Consider the following 23,118-nt stretch of genomic DNA (forward strand, 5'->3'; position numbering starts at 1 on the left):
CTAGCAAGCAAGTGGAGTGTCCCCTCTCACGAGACCACCAGACAGAATAGATAGCTATGTTTCTACACTGACCTCTACATCACTATGGACCACCTGTCCTCGCCTCAACTCCAACTCCAGCTCTCCCAGCAGCTTCTCCGTTAGCCCTGAGTCAGGCTTCACTCCCGGGATGTACAGGCTTCGCTTGATACTAGGCTTCTTCTCCTTGTATGGCTTCCTCGTGGGGATGGATCTTAGGAACCTCTTAACCAGAGACGTCTTCGACGGAGCCTCGTGGAGCATTCTGGCGTGCCAGTTTGGCTGTCCCACCATATTTCTCTGTGGGCCTGAAATACAAGGGTGTTTACTCATCTCCATGTATTTCCAAATTACTTGATACTGATGAGTAACAGTTTTTATACTAAACTGTAGTTTTAACAGAGTAACATTTTTGATACTAAACTGTAGTTTTAACAGAGTAACAGTTTTGATACTAAACTGTAGTTTTAACAGAGTATTATATTTTTAAATCCATTTTAGTTAACAACATATTTATACATCAAAATTGATACTACAAGAATTAAGCCTTATTAAGCATTGATTGTAAGCTATAACATTAATAACATTAACATTAGAATATTATAATATCAGAGTATTGTGAGTTCTCAAGTAACAATCAAAGATAACCTTTTCAGTGCTGGACATTTTTTTGAAATGTTAGTCAATAATGCCAAGGGTATTTTTACAGGTGTTATCCAAAAGTGAAGTGCCATTATTAGCAATTTGCATGTGGTTATTATCAAATGTAATAACTTTGTTACTTTTTATAATATTCTTGTTTTGTAAAAAAATTGTATATTAACACTAAATATACATGAAAACTTTATATGATACAAGAAAAATAAAAGATATCAATGATAAAATATTAACTTTTTTTTCAGATTCAACACTCAAATATATTGTACCCAACAAAATTCTCACACTCAATAAAGTCACGCATATCTTAAAAAACAAATATCTATATCCTTTATTGATTGGCTAATCCTTAACCAGGGTCCATACAATTTAGTTTCATTGAAAAATATTTGTTTTTGAAATTAAATTCAACATATTATAAAAACATTCAAGGTTTTTGCACCAGAAACATCGCTTACAATGTTTAATACTAATGAAGTTTTTCATTGTTCACTATTGTGACGTACCTGGCTGTCTGAGGTACCTCTTGCCCTGCCGATCCGGTGTATCCATTGACCACTCGGAGTCTGAGGTGAGGTCTACCGAGGACCTGACAGCTGAAGTGTTGCGTAGCAGTCTCTCATACTCTCTCGCGCTCCTGGCAGGGTCCTCCTGACCCTCAGGAGCCTCACGCTCCGCCAGCTGGGGCCGCCCTAGACCAAGGCTCTGGCGCACCACACTTGTCAGCTTCTCACAGACCGTCTCGATGTTCAGCTTGGCGTCGTCCAGCGTCGTCGTGCTGCTGTCACAGTCTGCCTCTATCCCCAGCTCGGACTCGAAGATGTTGATGCTCGAAGACAACCCTTTCCTTTCGTAAATCTCCGATTTGACTTGGCGGAAGTTCTCTTGTTCCTTGAAGATTATAATTTATTACTATTTCAAAATACACTGGCTTTGAACACCACATTACATGAGAATTACAAAAATGTAATGTCAACATAATTTTTGTTAAAAGTAAAATCCAATTTATGTCACTTAGCTAAAAATGATTACGTCATTTACGTAGTAATTAAACTCACATAAGCTACAGAACGAAACGTTGTCTCAGTGGACAGTCTACAAGTCTGTTAGCTGTTAATTAGTTTCTTGTCTGTAGTATAGCTAGCCACGATTCCTTCTAGTTTGAGTTGAAGATACAAACTTGAAATAAATCTGAGTTGGAAATAAAACCCGAAAATTAATCAACTATTAATTGTTAAATTACGCAGGACAAAGCTCATTGTTGACATGTAATACTACCACATTGAGATAAGGACATCTAAAAATATAAATTACGTTAAGAGAGTTATGTTAATGTAGAGATCTCTAATTTTTATCTATTTTACAATTACAGATTACAATAAACAGAAAAATGTAATACTGTAGGTTATTTAATGGAAAATGAACTAAGGTTTTCCAACCAAAATATCAAAATCTCATATCTTCTCTAGTGCACGTAGCAAAAATATAAAATATTAGCAAATGTTTTGGTTTACATATCACTACCAGTCAACAAAGCATGCTTTGAATACCCAATTGCTCAAATAGTTCCTTTCACTGCCCATAGATTGCAGCAATGCAGAGAGGGCTTTGCCTTAAATTCCTATAACAGATGCATGAAATTTGACTGCTTCACCTTCATTGACTGAAAGCTTTTGCCACTTGAGTTATTTTGATGCTTCGGGTCAACTCTGACTGCATCTGCACAAATTGCGATAAAAATGCTGACATCACAGGTTTTTCATTGAGGGTTCAATTGATTCTTATAGACTTTTTCATTTTTAATAAGTTTATTAAAAATAAAAAGAAACTATGTTTATTTACTGGAAAGCTCTGTTCCAGATCACTTGTGGATCCATCTTAAACAGGAACCCTAGTGAGCACTAAAAAATTATGGAGTCTTTGTAACTAAACGTCAATAAGTTTAGGTAAGTGCTTACATACCTTGATGAAGAAAGTGTCCCCCTCGCCTCCCCAGCTGTAGCGGCCCTCAACATAGAATTTGTTGAGGTTACGAGGTTCTCTCAGAATCACTGGAGCATCAGAGTCATCATTGGAGTCCTGATGGAAGGATACTCTCTTGCCCGGCTCGCTCTTCTTCTTCTTGCGCCGGCGGCATACGCCACCGCTGCTCGGCTGGATGATACCCTTGGCCTTATTATCTGGTTCGTCAGTATTGGCGTTGTGCCTGTCTGCTGTAGTGTTGTCTACTGTTGTGTTGTCCGCCAGTGTGTTGTCAGAGGATGTGCTCACAACTGTGTTCAGGCTGGTCCCAAACTCTTGGCCTCCTGACTGTTCACAAGGTTGGTTCCTGGAGTACTCCTACACACATCATGCAGGCCATTTAATAAAACTCGAATTTTAATTTTATCTCGCATAATACTTCATAATGCAATCCAACAATGTGTCAGTGCGATTTATCCATCATTGGATTGGGGAATAAGTGAGCTAATGAAAGTTATAAATTCTTCCTCATATTTCATAAAGCTCTAGTGTAAGAAGTCAAGTGCTGTGAACACAATGCTAGCTCATTCAAGTTTTTTTCCAATAAATTTTCAAATTAAAACAAAAAGTACATTTTAAAACTTAATTATAATCTATCCTAAATTTAAATAATATTTTTGTTTCATTCTGAATAAAAAATGTAAAATCATGTACATTGCTTCGTACTTTGTTTTTTGCACGTTAAAAAACCCTCGCATTAAGCTCTGAAACAACCTGACACTACAAAAAAAAAAAAAAAAATGGCTGCCACTTCTTCGGTCTATTATAAATAACAGGAGAAACTAAGGGACTAACAATTTAAGATAGGCTCTGGTCCACTTAGGCATTGGTCTACTTGTATTGGCAAATTGATAATAGCACTACCAGCTTTTAATTTCATTTAAAAAAAAAAAAAAAAACTCTTCTGTCTGTCCATTTTATCATTCAGTAAAAGTTCTTGAAGAGTCACCATTTTATTTCCATGTGGAAAAACACAATTCGTTAAGTTTAAAAACATTTGAAAGTCTGAGGGTGCTAAAATAATCAGAGCATGGTCCAACTGCATTGTTGTCCTTGCTGTAAAGTGATGCCAACCACTGTCATGTCGAAGCTCCACACACAGTCAAGTTTTGAATTATTATATTACTTTATTTAAAAAAAATTTACTACTGAATAATGTTAATACTCCAAATATGATGATTTAATTACGACAAATTTTAGAATGTAAAATTAAATTTATTCAAAGTTTTGAATAATCTTCTTACCTGTAGGCACTTTTTTAAACTTGCAGAAAATTCCACAAACAGTAATTAAAACCCCCTTTAAATGTTTTATATATAAATGTGTGCATACAGTTGGTATTTTGGTTACATCCCGAAGTGACTATTATAATTATATAAATGGTTAAAATATTAGAATGACAAAATAAGAGAGTTTGATTAAAAGTATCTATTACTAAGCAAACAACCTCAACAAAATAATTTATTGACCATCTACCTGTACTCAATACATGTACAGTATATTAGGTGTGAAATCATGAGTGGTGTATTCCACTATCTTAATGTCAATGCCCTTTGTAAACAATTACTTTTCAAGATAAAGGAACACAAAGAGATATATTGTATTTGTTGTGATGGGATATTGTTACCCATGGAGTAGTCAATTTAAGTATTTTTAAAATATATTTCATAAAATTATAGTGCATAAAAACATTAAAAAAGAAATTTGATAAACAAATATGTTCAATTTCTGGTAATTTGCCTATTAAATTACCAAGTTAGCAAAATAAGTAATATTTTATTAATGGAAAATGTAATAAAGAAAATATATCTTAAAAGATCATACTTGTCTAGAGTATTTAAAAGGTTTTGGGCTAAAAACCAAACGCTTGCAAACCTGACCTTTAAAGGTGGGTAGAGGGGGGAGTAAGACGGGAAGGGTGGGGACTTTTGACCACACATTTGTCTACATTATAAATGTTTCCTCTAAAAAGGTCATATGTTCACTGAACAACTATTTCTGTGAAAATCTTTTACTACACAAAATGTATATACACCATTATACAGAATGGTTAATGTTTTATGTACTGGTAAAAAAATTATTATAAATCAGTAAAATTATCTTTAATGTAAAAAAATAAATATATAAAAATTGGTTATACAAGGTGCTAATAATAATTTTTAATTGGGGAGGTTCATTAACTACTATTACAGAATTTCATGGATATTTAATAAGAAGCTAAGTTTGTGACATTCCATAAAGTAAAAAGTAAGTTATGTGTATCATATCATTAAGTCATATCAGAAAAAACAGAAAGAAATAATAAAATTTTTTTTAAATCAAAGATTTCATTACTAGCATTTTAAAGTAGTGAAACCTCAGAAAAAAATTATTTCCTTGTTTGTTTCATCTAATATGTTCATTCAAGCATGCTTTGGCAGTTATAACCTTATACAATATGATGAAATCTCTTATTTAATTAATACTATAAATATTGTGTCATGGATTTATTAAAGTTGTATGATTAGAGAATTTTGAGAATAACAAGTATACAAACCTATCAGGATGGCAAAACAGATAATACTAAACATGTTAAAAGAGCAGATTTTGACAAAGAAACATCTATCTGAGACCCCAAAATGCTAAATAGAGGATTAGATAAAAAAAGACCAATATAAAAATTGCATTTAAGCAATTTAGAAGCCTTTTTTTCTGAAGATCACATAAACATCAAAGATGACTTTGGTCCTCCACTTCTACAACAGTTAATAATGGTAATCTCATTTTGAAAGATTTTGTGTGTGTGGAAAATCAAAAGATTATGCTTTTTTGTATGAATTTTATTTATTGATGAAGAACACGTTTATGGGAGTTTTGATGTTGATAATTGCTTTTTAACAGCATTCATCATGATAATTTGAACATGTATTGTATTTTGACCATGGTTCCAAAGATGTTATCCCTTGAACTAAAAGAAGTGAGATTAAACATGTCCAGTTACATGAAACTGATGAAGATGAGAAAGTATCAAGAAAGTTGTGGTAGATGATGAGACATGCCTTTTTTATGTCCATTACTTAAAACATCAGTCACACTGCTCTAAAAAGACATTTCAATATTCAACAAATAACCTAAGTTCAATATTCATAGAAAAAATCTATAGCTTCTGATATAGTAACGGCAAGGAGCAACAAATGGGTCGATGTTCAGTGCCATCCGAAGAAACTTTTTTACTCGACCTCGTATGAACAATTAATTCCAGAAGTATGTTAATTCTCACTGGATAGATTTAGTGGACAACATGGTTCATTTAAACCACTGTAAGCATCTACGAGGGGGTACCCAAAAAAAACCGGAATTGTATTGCTGGCAGCCGGCAGCGTGTAGTACACATTCCTGCCGCTAGGCGTGTGTCGCGCAACCCATTGCGAGCTCAGTGACCCCAGTTCCTTTGTACTAGTGCATTCTGTTCGTTCGTAGCGACTGTTTTCGCTAACCCTGTTTTGTTCTTGTTTCGTTTTTTGTCATGGCAAGTTTAAGTGAACAACGTGCAGCTGTGAAATTTTGTTTTTTACTTGGTAAAAATGCTGCAGAAACTATTTTAATGTTGAATACAGCTTACAAAGATGATGCTATGGGGAAAACTCAGGTCTACGAGTGGTTCGCTTGATTTAAAAATGGCGACATGTCGATTGAAGATAAACCTCGTTCTGGACGTCCATCAACCTCTCGAACGGACGAAAATGTTGAGAAAATTCGTGAACTTGTGCTCACCGACCGTCGACAGACAATTGAGGAACTATCAGAGAGTAGTGGGTTAACTTGGAGCTCGGTTCAGCGAATTTTAACAGGAGATTTAGGACTGAAAAGGGTTGCTGCCAAATTTGTTCCTCGCACCGGCACACACAGCCATCTCAGTTAGGCAGTTTTTAGCCAAAAACGGCATGGTTCCGCTGCCCCACGCACCTTACTCGCCTGACCTAGCTCCATGCGACTTTTTTTTTTTCCACACATGAAAAGAGGCTTGAAAGTTCAACGATTTGACAGCGTTGAAGAGGTTAAGAAAAAAACGAAACTCGAGCTTGCAGCCATTTCTAAAGATGACTACAAAAAATGTTTTGATCAATGGAAATAACGTTGGGACAAGTGTATTAGTTGTAATGGAGATTATTTTGAAGGAGATAAGGTCGTATTGTAAAAAATTTGATAATATATAATTTTTATATAATAATTCAGGTTTTTTTTGGGTACCCCCTCGTAAATGCAGAGGATACACCTGGTTTAAGTTACGTTAGTTAACACTGGTTTCGCAATAGGAAAGACATAATATTGTGTGTTACTGATGAATGATCATTGATGATGGGACAGTTGTGTCATTTATAAATAAATTTTGGTTTTCCAACTTAAGTGATTCAGATAATTGGCAATCTAATTAATCGGAGGTCAGATAGCTGGAGTTACACTGTACCTCGTTCTTCTCCCCATCACTGCCTGAGTTGTCGCTGTCCACGAGAGCCACGCCGGAGTCTACAGGAGAAGTGAGGGAGGGGGGCTCGAGCGGACACTCGCTCATCAGGCTGCTCTCCATACTCTACACATTACACAATTCTAGCACAAACTTGAACAAATTTGGAACTGTAATATAAGAATAAATAATTGTGAATCTTGTAGCATCTTAAATCTGATGCTGTCTTCTGGAATCTGGAGTCCACGTCCGCCTGGAGAGATCCAATAATAACTCAAAATGCTCAAACTCTTTGTATCGTTTCGACAACAGAGATACCTAGACTACAATCTAGATGAAAAGGTGTTTTCCTGTAGATTATGCTTGATTTTATAATTTAAGTATCTCTGTTGTCAAAACGATATAAACAGTTTGTATTGAGCTTCTTTGTCACCATCTGTTTTTGTATCTTACAGGTCTGGACTCCAGAGACCAGAGTAAAGTCTGTGACAGCGTCAGATTTCAGACGCAGAAGGCGAAGTGGAGCTCAACTCAAAATTCATATTGAATCAGCCATTCCCACCATAGTACACTATAATAAATAATTACTATAATTATTAACCTTTTTACTAAACAAATGTGCTGACTGTTCTTTAAACAGCAGCCAATTAAAACTGTCTATTTCGACATTAACAAAACATTACAATTGAAGAAAAAAATAGAAGAAAATTTAAACTATTTGCTACTCCTAATTTATAAAGTTCAATTATTTTTAGAATTTGTAACTACTAAAATAAATTATATTAAGTACTTTTATAGTAAAATAATACTTTCTGGTTATTTTCATTCAAACTAGGCAAATAAGATAATCAACTTTATACTATTTGTTATTGTTAAACAATTTTTTGTCAATTTAAATGTTTTCTTTGGCAAAAGGGAATAAGTTTTGATGAATTTTCACACAAGTCTTTTTTTGTGCAAAAATGTATAGTGAATTTATTTAAAATATGAGGTAATACAATGTTTTGTTTAAGTTTATGTATAAATCCAATAATTACTGTATATACAGAAAACTGCATGTGTGAATCATAAAATAACAATTAAAGCACTCCAAAGTACTGACCACTGGAATATTGGCTGCCTCAGCACGCAGCGTGCTGATAGCCACAACAACTCGCTGACTCAGAACTGGATCCCTCATCAGGCTCTGCTCCATGTAGTGCTGCTGTAATGTCTTGTTGTCCTGCAGCAGGGACGATAAGTAGAACTCCAGTGAGCCTTCTTCCAGAGTGTAGAACGTCCAGGCTAGACCTGCACAAGCCATATCATTCTCACTGTTTGGTCTGACTCAACACTACATCCCTCATCAGGCTCTGCTCCATGTAGTGCTGCTGTAACGTCTTGTTGTCCTGCAGCAGAGACGATAAGTAGAACTCCAGTGAGCCTTCTTCCAGAGTGTAGAACGTCCAGGCTAGACCTGCACAAGCCATATCATTCTCACTGTTTAATCTAACAAAGCAACTGTTAATAACAAGAATAAGAGTTTAACGCCAACATCACCTTTTATTTGATAACCACAAATACTCTAATGATACTGTCCATATCATATTCAACATAAACTTTTATAATTCACTAATTTTGTTAACTCACTGGATTTCTAATAACATTCATTAAATAAGACTAAATTAGTGTTGGTTTAAATTTCATACTGTAAATTATTTAATTTCCATTTTTTGAGAGATGGTTTTACTTACTATGATTTTACAACCCAGAACAAAACATTTTGAAGTGGACTTTAATGAAATTCAATTTTAAAATGTCTGGATTATTCTAAGAATAGGTTACGGTTTATTACAATATATTTAAAAAATTAAAAATATATAATTGTACTATCTGTACTAACCAAAATGTTATAATTTTTTTATTTCTTTTAATGGATAAAATCAAATAAAAATGAATTTACTTCTTCAAATAAAAAAATACTACATTACATGGACTGAGAATTATTTAACAGCCTACCTAATAATATCAAGAAAATTAAAGAGTAGCAAACTTTCAAATCTTTAAAAAATGTTTGTTCTTAAATTAATAATTGTACTTTATAGATTACCACTAAACACTTTGACTGCAGTAAAAATATTTTACCGAATATGGGAATGGCTGAACTAAACTGAACCCTTAAACAAACAATGGTGCGCCCGGTCCCGGTGACCACCACGCTCCCGGTCGGGTGGTGGTGCGTGGTGGTCCCTGGTGATCATGCAGCACGCGATTTGTTACATTATGCTTCATAAGCTATGTCTCTTTTTAAATTGCCAAAATCTTTAATACCATTCTATTTATAACATTAATATTTATTACATTTTTACTAAGTAAAATTGTTATATTTAGTTTTATTCCATTTTAAATAATAAAAATCTAAATTGTAAGTATTTTAATGAATTATTACCAGGCTTTTGCAATAGCCATTTTCTAGTAAACATGAAATAAATAAATATAAATTATAGTACATATGCTACATTATTTTGTTCTTCTTTCTGGTTTTACGACCAAAACTGTGTCAGTTTGAGGCATGACGTCACCTGACTCAATTTGTACCAATGACTAGATAGTACTTTTCATATAAAATAAGTTCATTTTATTTATAAATCACGTTACATTCAGGAACTATAAGACTAGGTAGAAACAATTCACAACATAAAACGCTTGGCTTGGGTTAAATATGTTAAACACCATTCTGAGATTGGAGAAATGAAGTTTTTTGGCAAAATTCAATGTGTAATCATGCCACTTAGATACTGGTGAGATAGCGTTGACATTTCAGATCATGTAGTTCCAACGCAAATACAATGATGGCAAGTTTTTTTTTGTAAACACTTGTACACCAAATGTTTTGAGGCTGGCAAAATATAGAAAGTAAGTTTTGTTTCATAACAGAATGAAAACCAAACTATTGTTTTTATTATTACAGCACTCCAGTATTTTTAATTGCCTCTTTCATGAGGTCAATTGTCATAACGAGAAAGAAATACTCTCACTGTGAATTCTGTGAACTTTAGTATTCTCTCTTTACTCGTCATCATATTTAAACTTCTATGACGTTAGCCATTTTTCATAACAGGAATCAGATGAAAACCACCAAGTGCAAATCAGAGCGGTGTGAAGAATCCTATTTACAACTTTTAACAATCCTAGCATGTATTTCACCAATAATCAATCTTCCAACAGACATGCCACAAGACTAATAAGTATGCTGAAATCTTTACACCACCCTCCCCCACACACTACTGTGCACCAGACAATATCACAATTCATTGTGCAGCCCTATATTTTGAACAGAAATGGCAGAAAGATTCACATAACATTCTGCAAACATATTTCACTCCTAAACATTTACATCAAGCAGATCTAAAGCAAATCTCAATAATAAAATAACTTCTCCCAGTTTTATTATAGATATTAAACCATTGTTTGAATTTTTGACAAGAACCATGAAAATTTCTAGAAATCTTAACCCTTCACAGACGCCTTGAAATAGGAAATTTTATTAGGAACATTTTCTGGTTAATTTCAATGTGTGTGATAGTAAACTGGCACCAAACAATTTATTTGGTGGTTTTACAGCATAAAAAATGTCATGCTGAAATCAGAAAAATAAGTCAAGCCTGGCTTGGCACAAAAGATATTTTTTTCATAAAATAATATTTTACTGTCACATTTTAATGTAAAACTTAATATGTAACAGTAAATTTGTACCAGTAAATGATTTTTTAGTTCTGACATAAAAAATTAATTAGCATGGTTTTCATATGACTTTGCGGATACATGGTTTCAAGCTAAGGATTTTTTCATATGAAACAATAACTATAGTAAGTTGTTTCCAGCTAAGGAATTTCTCATATGAAATAACAACAATAGTTAAGTTAATGTCAGGAACACCTGGAAATGGGTATGTTAAATATTGTAACTTATATCAAACAATGTGCACTTTTTTGTTGCTTTCCTGGTGAATGATTCTTGAAACTTTTTTTACCTTCCCATTTAAAGAATTTTTTTATTTCTTTTCTCTGTTTTCAGCATCATATTTTATTGTCACAATGAATGTTTACAAATACAGCAATAGCTGCAAAATCAGGTAACATTTTCATAGTATACAATTAAATCATATAAATAAAATTTAGTCATACGCAGTTTTACAACAATTATCAGTGAATATTCTACTTAAAATATAGCATCATTCCTTATGAACAAAAATATAAACATATTCGGGAGTAAATGTTTTGACCTGTACCAAAAACACATCTAAACTATAAATATATTTTTCTAGTAGGTAATCAGCAAAAGGAATTTGTGTTTGTTTTACTCTTTAGGTCAGAAGGTGGTTTTTTAACATTTTTCCCCATGTACATAACTTTGGTCCGTGTATTGAAAATCGCTCTTTAATCACGTATAAAAGGAATAAAAGATGGCCCAAAATTGACACTTGTAGAACTTAGTTAATAAGTACTCATCATTATGTAGTTTATACTCAATCATTTTGTCTTTATACGCTGTTTTTGTATAAAGTTTTATCACAATGCAAAGTTCCAACAATATAAACAATAATCTATACAAGTAATATAAAATAAAAGCAAGAGGAACAGTGTAGCCTACTCAGAACAAAAAAGGTCATATAACACATACCCACTAACTGATCAAGATGATAATCAACTTAGTAACTAGATTTACTAGTAGGTAATAAGTGAGCTTATATCACAAAATATATTAAAATTCTGATTATCTGAATTTAATTAAGAAGCTACAGAAAGAACAAATAATTTGGGCAGACAAAACCTCAATATTACATCGACAACACTCAAAATATTTATTGCAGGGGTTGTAAATGGAGTAAAAGGGGTAATAAAGTTTGTTAATTAAGGAAACAGTAATTTTATAGTAGTCAAAATTTGTATATATATGCTAGTTAGTCAATCAGTTCAGAAAACTAAGAACCCACATATTAAATACAATTACAATATATAAAATGGTTCCTTTTATTTTTTATTTAAAATAGCATTCATGCTATATTGTAATTTGTTGAGATTACTCCATAAAAAACACCCTCTGATTTATTCACGTTAAAACGATGATGTGATATTGCTGTTAAAAAGCCATGTAAAACAGTAAAGTAGAAGATTTCTAATTTTTTTCATTACATATTTTTAAAAAATATAGTAATATTATAGTTTGGCTACAACTATGTTTGTTTCCTAGAAGTTTTTACATTACCAAAACCTCATATTATTGTAAATTTTGGTTATCCGAAGCGTGTTCAACCCCTATTATTTCCAATAACTGAGGATGTAATGTATCTAAGAAGTTATTTTTTAAAACTAAATCAACTGATTCAGAAAAATATTTAAGCTTATTTTCAATAGAGAAGAGCCAATTTTATGTAGGTGAACATTAAGTGAGGTATTTACATATCTGTAAAAGGTGTTAAAAAAGTATAAATATCAATAATAAATAGGAACACTACAAGTCACCTTTCTGGTGTGAGCTGCTGATATATTTGACGAAAGCCTCGAGTGACTTCAGTGTGGTGGAGTGTGTGAGGCTACGTACTAGAGCCCAATAGCCTCGCACAGGGTCACGCAGGCCGTGCTGTAACACACGGTCCACAGCACGCACCAGCAACGAGTCCTGCTTGACATCTAGAAGCCCTACAGGTCCCACCTGGAGAAGGCACAATAGGTAAGTTCTTATCTTTCTTGTTTCATGAACATTACATGTTACATAATCAGCTAGTCATAAGGTCAATGGTACTAGACAAGTTCAAATTCCTTGAACGGGTGGTATAAACTTACACTAACCATTGTGCCTCTACAGGGTGTCCCAGAACTTTCTACCAACCTTTCAAGTATTACTCTTCAGGACCAAATACAAAACAAAATATCAATTTAAATTTACAAAAATTCAACATCTACCATTTTGTACTTTTTACTTATCTACTTTTAATTTTGAACGACTTGTAACATGTTGAAATTTGGTACTATAAATTGTTTTTCACGTTTGTTTTTATTCTGAATAATATATGTCACAATAATATAAAATGGCATGCTCTTAGGGTCTATGCTCTGTAAAAGTATTATTATAAAACTTCCTATGCTTAATAGAACCAAGCCACATTAAGAGAACACTTTATTTTCATCATATATAGGACTTTTTAAATAGTTATCTAAAAAGTAATCATTAGACGTTTATTTTGTTTAAAAAAATTACTGACACTGGTTATGTTGATTGTTGTCACTTCTACTATTTATTAATAGCCGTATGTATGCAGCATATAACATGTTTAACACATAGAATTTATTTTTAATGTGAGCTAATATAAAACTTAAGAATATACAATTTCATATGGTAGCTTTGAGTTAGGCCTAATAAAGTTAGGCTCAAATTGATATTGTGTAGATGATAATGCACTAATTGACATACCAACAGCTAAGTCTTAAATAGTGTTCGAAATTAAATGAATGCATCAACATTCAGTAAGGCATTATTAGAACCGGTAAATTTAATAAATCATACATCAGCAAATGCTACACCCGTTTTGAAGCCCCTTACCTGATCAAAAGTATTTTCAAAGTCAATTAGTACTCGATCTTTGTGAAGAATATCGTAACTACTCTTTGACCTCATTATGGAGGTTTTTATCACTACTGCGCTAATGATCTCAATAGTTACATGATAAGTTCAACAGCTAGACAACAAGATATTGCATGAACAAAAACTGCAGAATGTAGAATTATGATGAAAATCTTCTGTCTGCTATGGTAAATAAAATTGACAGCCTACTAAACAACCCATATTGACATTTCTGTCACCGCCTTCTGTATACACAGAAATGTGGGCACTCTACGAAACACATTGGACTGTACTTTTAACGTTCATATAGTATTTAATGTATAGTAATTTTAACCATTAGTTAGCCAGCATTCTAAGAGATTTCTATAAGAACGGTTCGGCACAGTCTTACATAAATTATCAAATTAAGTATACAACTACAGTTTAGTAAGGCTAAAGGAAATTGAAAGCGAGTTTGCTTCAAAAAGCAACTTCTTTGAACCTTTGTCGTCCTTCAAGATAAAAATCGCCCTAAAGTGAACCCACCTTCATTTTGTTTGATTAGCAATTTCTTAAGTTTTGTTAAACATTTAAGTTAGTATATTTATAATGTGTATCATTGTTCTTATAATTGTTAAATAGTGTTAGTTGTGTTATTAGCTATTCTATAATGTTTACCACTATTTTACAATGTTTATTCTTCTTAATGTTATATAAAATAACATACATAATTATTGCCATGTCAAAATAATACTTATCCCAATAATAAATGCATACTAGTTCTAGATGACAACCACGTATTAATATGCATGAACCCTCTTAACTGACAAAAGTATTCTTTGATTTATAGTGATCTATTCTTTCATTTAGAGTTACAATGGACCACGTTATTATCACTAGTCAGTCATTTTTATACCAATATTATACTCGAAACATTCACAACACCATCAGTCCTCTTCCTACAGACACTAACCACGACGATGTAATCTTGTAGCAGTTGTAGCCATTTCTCCTGATGGCTCCTTTTCCAGCTGCATTTTTCTGTATTTGATCAGATGGTGTGTACTTTATTACATGTTTTCCACTTAAGAACAGTATTCATGCATTATTACATTCTTTTTGTAATGTAAATTTTGGTTTCAAAATGATCTTCTCATGTTAATAGATTGACAAGATAACTGATTTTAACTCTGAGATTCCTTTCCAGTTTTGCCGGCAAATCCTTTATCTAGAATATCAGGAACTTTTTGAGTAAATGGTAATTTTTGTATAATAGTTTGGGGTTATTGTTATGCCACTATACATTCAAACCCACCTTCAGCTGTCAAGTGTATGTTTTAGTTACAACGCAACCTTGTTGCTTCTTAAAGTATGATTGTCGAGAGAGGCCGAAATAGCATGTAAAACGCAAACCGTGCCCATGGTCCCATTGATCCATTGGTCGCCAATATCTCGTACGCCCAATGTTGTCCTCACAAACCTTTGAATTTGAAGCGCCTCCTAAAAGTTTACAAAACAGATTCTGTGGAAAGATTTTAGTTTTTCATGCCTATACTATTTTGTCTCGTCCATGCCTTGCACCCCTTCTTTAAATTAATACAAAAAACGTGAGATAAATTAAAGACAACCCCACATCTCTATAGTTTATCGGTCTGTTCAAAAACTGAACGCTCCAATAGGTAAAACCTTTCTAAGATTATTATTTTCCGGAATTTTACAGTAGTTCTTAGTAGTATTTAGTAAAATACTGCTAATCTACACGTTGTAAATGTATTGTAATAAAACATTATATGTTATGTGAACATTTTATTTCCAATTTAAATTAGTAAACAATACCAGTAAATTGAAAGAACTAATCCATACAAAATTATAATAAATAGTAACCACTTGGTAATATATAGTCCCGCTCGGTGTAACACTTAAATCTGTTAACTGGCTGACTCACCTCGCCTCAAGTATCACCCGCCTACATGCGCAAATACATAATTGGCTAGAGTAACAAAGCGCCCTGCGACGAGCACCGAAACTTGTCTCTGATCAGGTAATGACTAATTCTCTACGGCACACGCTTTACTCTAACACTTTCAGTGCGTAAGGTCCCTTTTTTGTACTGTTATAGCTTTGCTTACTTAATATTCCGGTTCTTTACCTTTTCAGGAAGTCATGTTTCACATTTAATTGTTTAGTACTACTTTATTCCTGATCGCCAGTCTTGAAACATGTGTAAATTAAAACAGCTGTTTATAAAGCTTTGTTTGAATTGATTTAGTTACCAAATTGTCTTGAGGCAAAGTGATGGTAACGGTTTTGTAACATCAGCACGATTCATCTAAAATAATCGTTTGGTGTGATCTGTCCTGAGATCATGTTATTGGTCCATTATTCTTTGCTGAAAACTCTATTAACAGATGTACCTATTTTTATATGCTAGGACACTATCTTCTTCCACAAATGCAAAATGTAAATGTGATTTTTCAACACGATGAAGAACCCTCCCCCCACTATGGTAAAATTCTTCGTGATATTTTGAGGGAGAAGTTGCTTAAAAGTTAGATAGGTTTAGTTGTGTGAAAGGCTTTCCAACCACGCTTATTTGACCTTCTCCCTTTGGATTTTTATTGTCTCCCTATAATTCCTTATGAGGCTGTGTCATGATAACATAATGTTTATTGTGAACATATTCTTAATAGTGACACTTAAAATAATGAATCAGAGCTGCGATTGAATCAGAGTATCCCAAAAATTCGCATCAAGGTATTGGAGGAGATTGAAGATGGACCTCTGCAAGGTGATTCAAGATACTCATGCCAGGTTAAGATAAACTGACGTAAAACTGCTTAAAGTATTCTTTAATCATATATTAATCTCCTTTTTATATACTGTGCTGTATATACATTTGTTTTAGATAAATTGAATTTATATGTGTGACATAAGCTTGTGGATACACTGTATACGAGATGTATAATGAGGGTCAAAAATATTCTTCACAAAGATCGTATTCTTATTGACTTTGAAAGTACTTTTGATCAGGTAAGGGATTTAATGTTTTACACTAATATTTGATGATGTATGAATTCCGATTTTAATTATATACAACCCGAATATATATATATATATATATATATATATATATATATATATATATATATATATATATATATATATATATATATATCTTTGCTACTAGACAGCGATATCACTGTACATTGAGCACTGCAGGAATGCAAAAAAGCTGGGAGTTGTTCGATACAGAATAAACCCCTCCTCCTTCCACTATACGAATACAGAAAACCCGGTACCCGTATTATCTTTCACAAAACTTTTACATTTCGTCCATTATCCCTTTAATTGTGTGTTGTTTCCTAAATACACAATTCAATCTCATCTTTCATGTGAGATTTGTACCCATTCAAAAATATAATGGTATATAATGAAGTTAAAGTTATAACAGAATTCAAGCGAAGATGTGGATAAAATATATCGTACTATTTACTTTTACATTGTAGCCGGTGTGATTCTCATATAGAAAATATCACATCAGGACTAGTCAATCGGGCGACATTTGTGCGTATTAAGTCAAGAACGGATAACAGAGACGGGGCCAGGGCACAGGGACTCAATCAGTCGAAAGTCGGATTAGTCAGAAGAAAAAAGGTAAATTTCAGACGTGGCTCTCGTCCCGAAATGTCAAACTGAAGATGTATTATTAGTTTAGAGTGTCTCGGTGTTAATTTGTACAATATTGATAGTATGGTGACTATAAAAGTTGGCATGTTAATAATATATACTCTACCTTTCAACTATTTGGAAACTCCATCATTTTGAAATCTCACAAAAAACATTATTATTAGTGTTTGTGATGGTGCAAATGTCGCAATACATCAGAAATGATATTTGAAGCCTTCCAGTTCAAATGGAGCTATGTGCCATTTTAAGAACTTTTGGAAAACAACAAAAACACTGTTTTATTCGTATTATAATTATTTTTCTTAATTGAAATTAAGTAAACATGGTTTCTATAAATATATGAACTCTTCTATGTCTTTAAAAAATCTTTTATATGTAATGAAAATATTTAAAAAAAAATTTTTAATTGACATTTTTGGAAAAGAGCTATGTGCCTTATGCATAGACGTTTCTAAAAGAGCTAAGTCCAGGTATTAAAAAAGAAACAAGATATCATGGTAGTAAAACATGTTTAATGAAAAAGGTACAATTAATTATAAAAAACGTACAGGGTATTTAAAAATGAAATATTGTTAACATTATATTGAAATGTCATTGTAATCAGTTAGTTTATACAAATTTTTTTCAAAAAATTTCCTGTTTTCTTCTTTTATATAAGGTAACATTTTCCTCAAATCTTCTTTTTTGGCGATTGATAAATCTACAGTTTCTGGTAAGGATTCAAGATTGACTGTTTGTAGAGTCCTTTCATTTACACCAGGGTTGAAAACGTAGTGATCTATCCATGGTTCAATATCTCATTGAACGTCTTTTTTGTTTGTACTACTCCTGGTTTCTTTTTTTCTATACGGATCCAGGAAGCTGTAGATATACCTAACTTTTTGGTGTTTATGATGGAAGAAGCAGCTTGATCAAAGTCAAGGAACTGTTCAGCCATCTCTACAACTTTGAATGGTCTTTCGTGGCGGGATGTGATTATAGCACGCTTAACATCGTCAGGCGTTTCAGCTTGTACACGCTTCCAACGTTTTTCAATGATTGCAAAATTTTCTATCAGCTGGAGAAAAAACTATGTCCCACAACAAGAAACTTGTGGTTAATTTGGTCAAATAAGTCCAGGGAAATCAAATACATATACATGAACACCATCATTCTGTTCTTTATCTGGCCGCAGCAATTATCACTCCAAATTGTTAACTGACGCTTATTAGTCAAGTTCATGTTGTTTATTACTCTGAACAAACAAGACGCCATTTGGTTTCCACCACGAGACGATTGGCCTTCATGCCAAAGGCACATAATACCATCACTGGTGTCAGTCCACGTGAATGCCAAAATTGTAGCATGATAACTGACGTGCATAATACATGTCTGAATGTGTTAATTTCGGGATTGGGAATACTTTTTGAAGATCAATTACAACAGTGCAAGTATTACTGGTAGGAGAGGCGGAACTGATACTGTCAGACGTCATTGATGTATAAGCTGATTCACTTTTACGATGGTGTTGTTCTTGTTCAATCTTCGCTTGTCTAACAACGACTGGGTCTTTACTAGTCATTTCGAGTTTTAGGCGGTCACATTTTTTACATGTATCAACACGAGGTTTCCTAAATTTTAGATTTGGAAAATCATTTCTTAAAAACTATGGAATAGAAATTGTATGAGATTTTAATATTAGGAAATTTTTCCATAAACGCCTTGTATAGGCGATACAGATTGAGATCTTGGCTCAGGTATTCATAATCAGATCGGTTTCTGTTGTAGTGGCTAGGTTCAGATTGGTATGGATTTAATATGGTCCTTGACCAAAATTTCTATCAGCCAGAGTGTATTTGAAAGTTTTCAATCCTCCCCTGGTATCCTTCACAACAGTATTGCCCATTTTTTTATTTGCCACAAGATTTTGTACTCTTTTGGATGACTTAATTCCAAATATAGCCATAAAATGTGTTTTTACATACCCGGATATGGTGTCCTTTCCCATTTGGCACGATGTAACTCACAGTATTTTGACGTCGGCTTTCTGTTGGGGTATCATATTTACCATGTCGCCTCCTCTCGGAACTGGGAGAATCTCTATCAGCCCAAGCAAGTATGTGTTCTGTCCGTTCTTGTCAAGCTCATGGATCTTTTAAATAACTTCATTTTGTAGTCATCAGATAATTCCAATTCACTGCATTTGTACTTGCATTTGCACTTTTCCTGAAAGTAATAAAATTGCTTAGGAAATAGTATGGTTAAATGGGTAATAAGATTGACATAAGTTTTATATAGGATAATGTTAATTAAATTATTATACGAAAAGAATAAAACATTGGTTTTGGATTCAGTTCAGAATTTTATCTACGGCTTAACGATTATGAGTTTTACCTTAGGCCTACTCTAATCTTAAAATATAGGCTACCGTTATCCGTTAGTTTGTAGTAGTGGGGCTAAATGAGATACGGGATAACAGCAGCCATACTGTTAAATTATACACTATTATTTTACTTTACACAAAGTTCAAGTAGCCTACCTACTCCTGGATTTTAGAAATAAATTCCGTAAAAATATAACTTATGTTAGGTTATGTTGCTAAAAAATTATTGTAGTATTTATTCATTAACTATAACTACAAACAACAAAACTTACTCAAAATAATATAATATTGTTTAAGTTACAATCAAATTAATTGAAAAAACAACTTTAGCTTACTAAATTAAACCTACCTGTGTAAAAGGTGGATCTTTTGCAGACACTTCTTTGTAACCTTTCTCTTTGCTTCGAATAATGTATGGCTTTTCCACTTATTCTTGCTTTCCGTTGTTTAATTTTAAAAGATTCATTATCCTTAGGAGTTTCACTAAACGCTTTTAACTTTTGATTATCCATATTTACAGCATAATACAATATACTTTTTTATTTATTACACAACTCACAGTACTCACAGCTGCTTAAAATGGTTGCCGGCACTTAGCTCCAATAGCACTGAAGGCCAGCTGGAGTTGCCACCGGCACCATCTGTGATCATTGATTGCAACTAACAGAAACATAGTTGGCACATAGCTCCTTTAGATATGGAATCACGTTGGAACATAGACTACTTTAATTAGAAAAAACTATTTTTGGAAATTTTTGGCACTTAGCTCCATTTGAACGGAAAGGCTTCATTTGTAAACATATTCATACATACAAACATATTTATATATAAGTAAATACTTATAATTATTAAATGTAATTATATACTTATAAACATTGTGTACGGTAGTTGTTGAAATATGCCGAAATATAAAATACCCATGTAAAAACAAACATCATTATAAATGTCCTAATCATTCTAAAACTCTTGAATGTTGTTCTATCATTCATAATAACTGAGGTATAAATAACCATCCCTTTGCCAAGCTTTGGACGATCGGTATCGTGAATCTCTCAAGAGTCGGCTATACTGTAAACTTACAGAACACAATTATGGAAGATGTCTCATTTTAAAGTTTGGAAAATATTTTTCATGTTGAATTTGTAGTCCTGATAACTTGTTATAATACAGAACAAGTATAAAGTTTCATTTAAGTTACAATCCGCGTGAAAATTCAGGTATTCAAAGTAAAAAACGGACATTTTGTAATAAACCAGGACCAAACAAAAACTGTTGGTGGTAAAAAAAATGTGAAATTTTACTGTACACGAGCTTTAGAGAGAATAAAAAATATGACAAAAAAAGTCTTCCACCATATTAATTTCTTACACTATATTAAGATTAAAAATATATAATATCCTTAAGTTATAAATTAATAAAATATGTCACTCCCTGAAGCTAAAAATCATGCCCATAGTGTACAATTACAAAGTTTTATGTTCAGGCGATTTTATTTGTGTTGATTATGGAATTGCCTACATTTTCTTCCTTAAATTACTAGGTACTAACTTTATTAATTATTAATATTTCTACTTGATGTATTCAGGTAATTTTACCATGAAAACTGTGTTCTTATTTTCAGTTGTACCACAGTTAAACAGTATTGATATTTCTGTATATATTGTTATTTACTTTTATGATGTGCAAATGAATATAGACCGAAATAGTTATATAAACTTGGTAGCACATTCTAAAATTAACATTTACAAGTAAATGAACTAATTGCGCAGGTAAATATTAAAATACTGAGATAAATAGAGTACACAGTAACTACCCAATTTAAAATAGTTTATTAAATTCTATGCGATTTTAAAACACTCCCGATTATTAGAAGAATGATTACGGCTTTTTCTTTAATTCTTAAAGTATGTAGACTGAGTGACAGCCTTTTTTCAGCGCAAAGAATGGTCGATTACACAAAATTTAAAAGCGTGTGTTAAGAACTTTAGAACATACAATGCTTTTTGTGTAGAAGAAAAATTTATTTGTGATTTTAATAATTTTTTAAGTGGCAATAATTGTCGATATTAAGCCGTCTCTGAAGTAAATAGCAAATATTGCCAAGAGAGATTACAACTTATTAGTAAACTGAAATATTTATATTGGATGATAGTAAGCAAAACCTATCAATCGAGGAGGTGGAACATTTAATTTTAGTCTATCTGTCTTAACACACAGGGTATCCGAAAACGAACTGATCTTTAACTTGAAAGTTTGCATCAAGCTTAATTTCCTTATAGTTCGATAATTGTGTATGTCACTCCATGGAATTTTACTGAGCGTTAGCAAATATTTTTACATTGGTCTTATTGGAAAGCATGGTGGGAACGAGATAATAGCAGAATAAATAAATTTGTAAACAAACTGAGAACAACCATATGAGATGTAAACGTGTGACATCAGTATTCATAGATTTAAAAAAATGTAGAAAGTCTATGTTAAAAGTTGGTGACAAGATTTCATTTCAGCGCACCCTTGCGTTGTAGTACCCTCCCTAGCTCACCGGAACACTTCTTATTTGTACACTGCTGTTAAACCTAACTTAGATAAAAAAAAAGTGAATGCACCATGTGGCAAAATATCTCGAGAAAGATTTTAACTGTAGATCTGCAAATTTTGTGTGAAAATTCATTTCTACATAGATGAAAATTTTCTAAGGTGGTTCTTGCCTTTACCATGGAAATTGCCTGAGCGCCATTGAAGCTTAGTGGGTGACACAGTTTTTTTCTTTTCTGCCTAGAGAATGTAAAAATTTTATTTCTGCATGAATATCTGTCTGCCTAACCGTTCACAGAACAAGTTGGAAATTAAATTTTGCCTTGAACCTCAGCGAAGCCTGTTACGCGACATGCTGCGTGGCGTAATCCTAGCTTTTTACCATTACTGTTATTTGTATACAAACTATTGTAGTCCAGAAACCGATGTGCTTGTAGTCCAATCTGCACTGTATAAGCACACAGCACGGTTATGCTTGAAACCAATAGAAACATCCCCCCTATGAAGGAATTGATCGTCAGCAGCACTATTTTAGAAGAAGGTCGAAATGGGAGGGTATCAAAGGGGTTAAAAATGTGAAATGATAAATTATTTCCTTAACACCTTAGAAACAAATCGTCAGACGTCTAAAAAATGAAGATTCAGCGTTAACTAACCTTGTATAGATCCTTACAGTGGCGACTTTCAGGCTCTTTATCTAGTTATCTGACGGCGATGTAACTAAAAGACTTTCAGTTCTAAGTGTCACAAGTTAAGGCAAGTATAAACTGGAAAAAATATCGAGTTATATTTTTAACTCGTTTGACATTCA

The 23,118-nt window shown here is 32.9% G+C and overlaps 1 protein-coding gene across 2 annotated transcripts in view; it reads right to left on the reverse strand.

Moving 5' to 3' along the window:
* LOC124360020 overlaps positions 1–13,973 on the reverse strand; it is a 32,564-nt gene extending 18,591 nt beyond the window's left edge. The window contains exons 1-8 of one of the 2 annotated variants that reach the window (XM_046813249.1): positions 13,724–13,973; positions 12,646–12,835; positions 8,483–8,597; positions 8,244–8,316; positions 7,145–7,267; positions 2,638–3,015; positions 1,182–1,566; positions 73–326 (exon numbers count right to left, since the gene is read on the reverse strand). In XM_046813249.1, the coding sequence (XP_046669205.1) occupies positions 73–326; positions 1,182–1,566; positions 2,638–3,015; positions 7,145–7,267; positions 8,244–8,316; positions 8,483–8,597; positions 12,646–12,835; positions 13,724–13,798 (1,593 nt within the window). In that variant the 5' untranslated portion in view covers positions 13,799–13,973. Of the gene's footprint in view, positions 1–72; positions 327–1,181; positions 1,567–2,637; positions 3,016–7,144; positions 7,268–8,243; positions 8,432–8,482; positions 8,598–12,645; positions 12,836–13,723 lie in introns of both variants that reach the window. The other variant, XM_046813248.1, reaches the window with a different exon arrangement.
* Positions 13,974–23,118: the final 9,145 nt, after the last annotated feature.

The sequence above is a fragment of the Homalodisca vitripennis genome, chromosome 4 (assembly GCF_021130785.1).
Source record: "Homalodisca vitripennis isolate AUS2020 chromosome 4, UT_GWSS_2.1, whole genome shotgun sequence".
NCBI lineage: Eukaryota > Metazoa > Arthropoda > Insecta > Hemiptera > Cicadellidae > Homalodisca > Homalodisca vitripennis.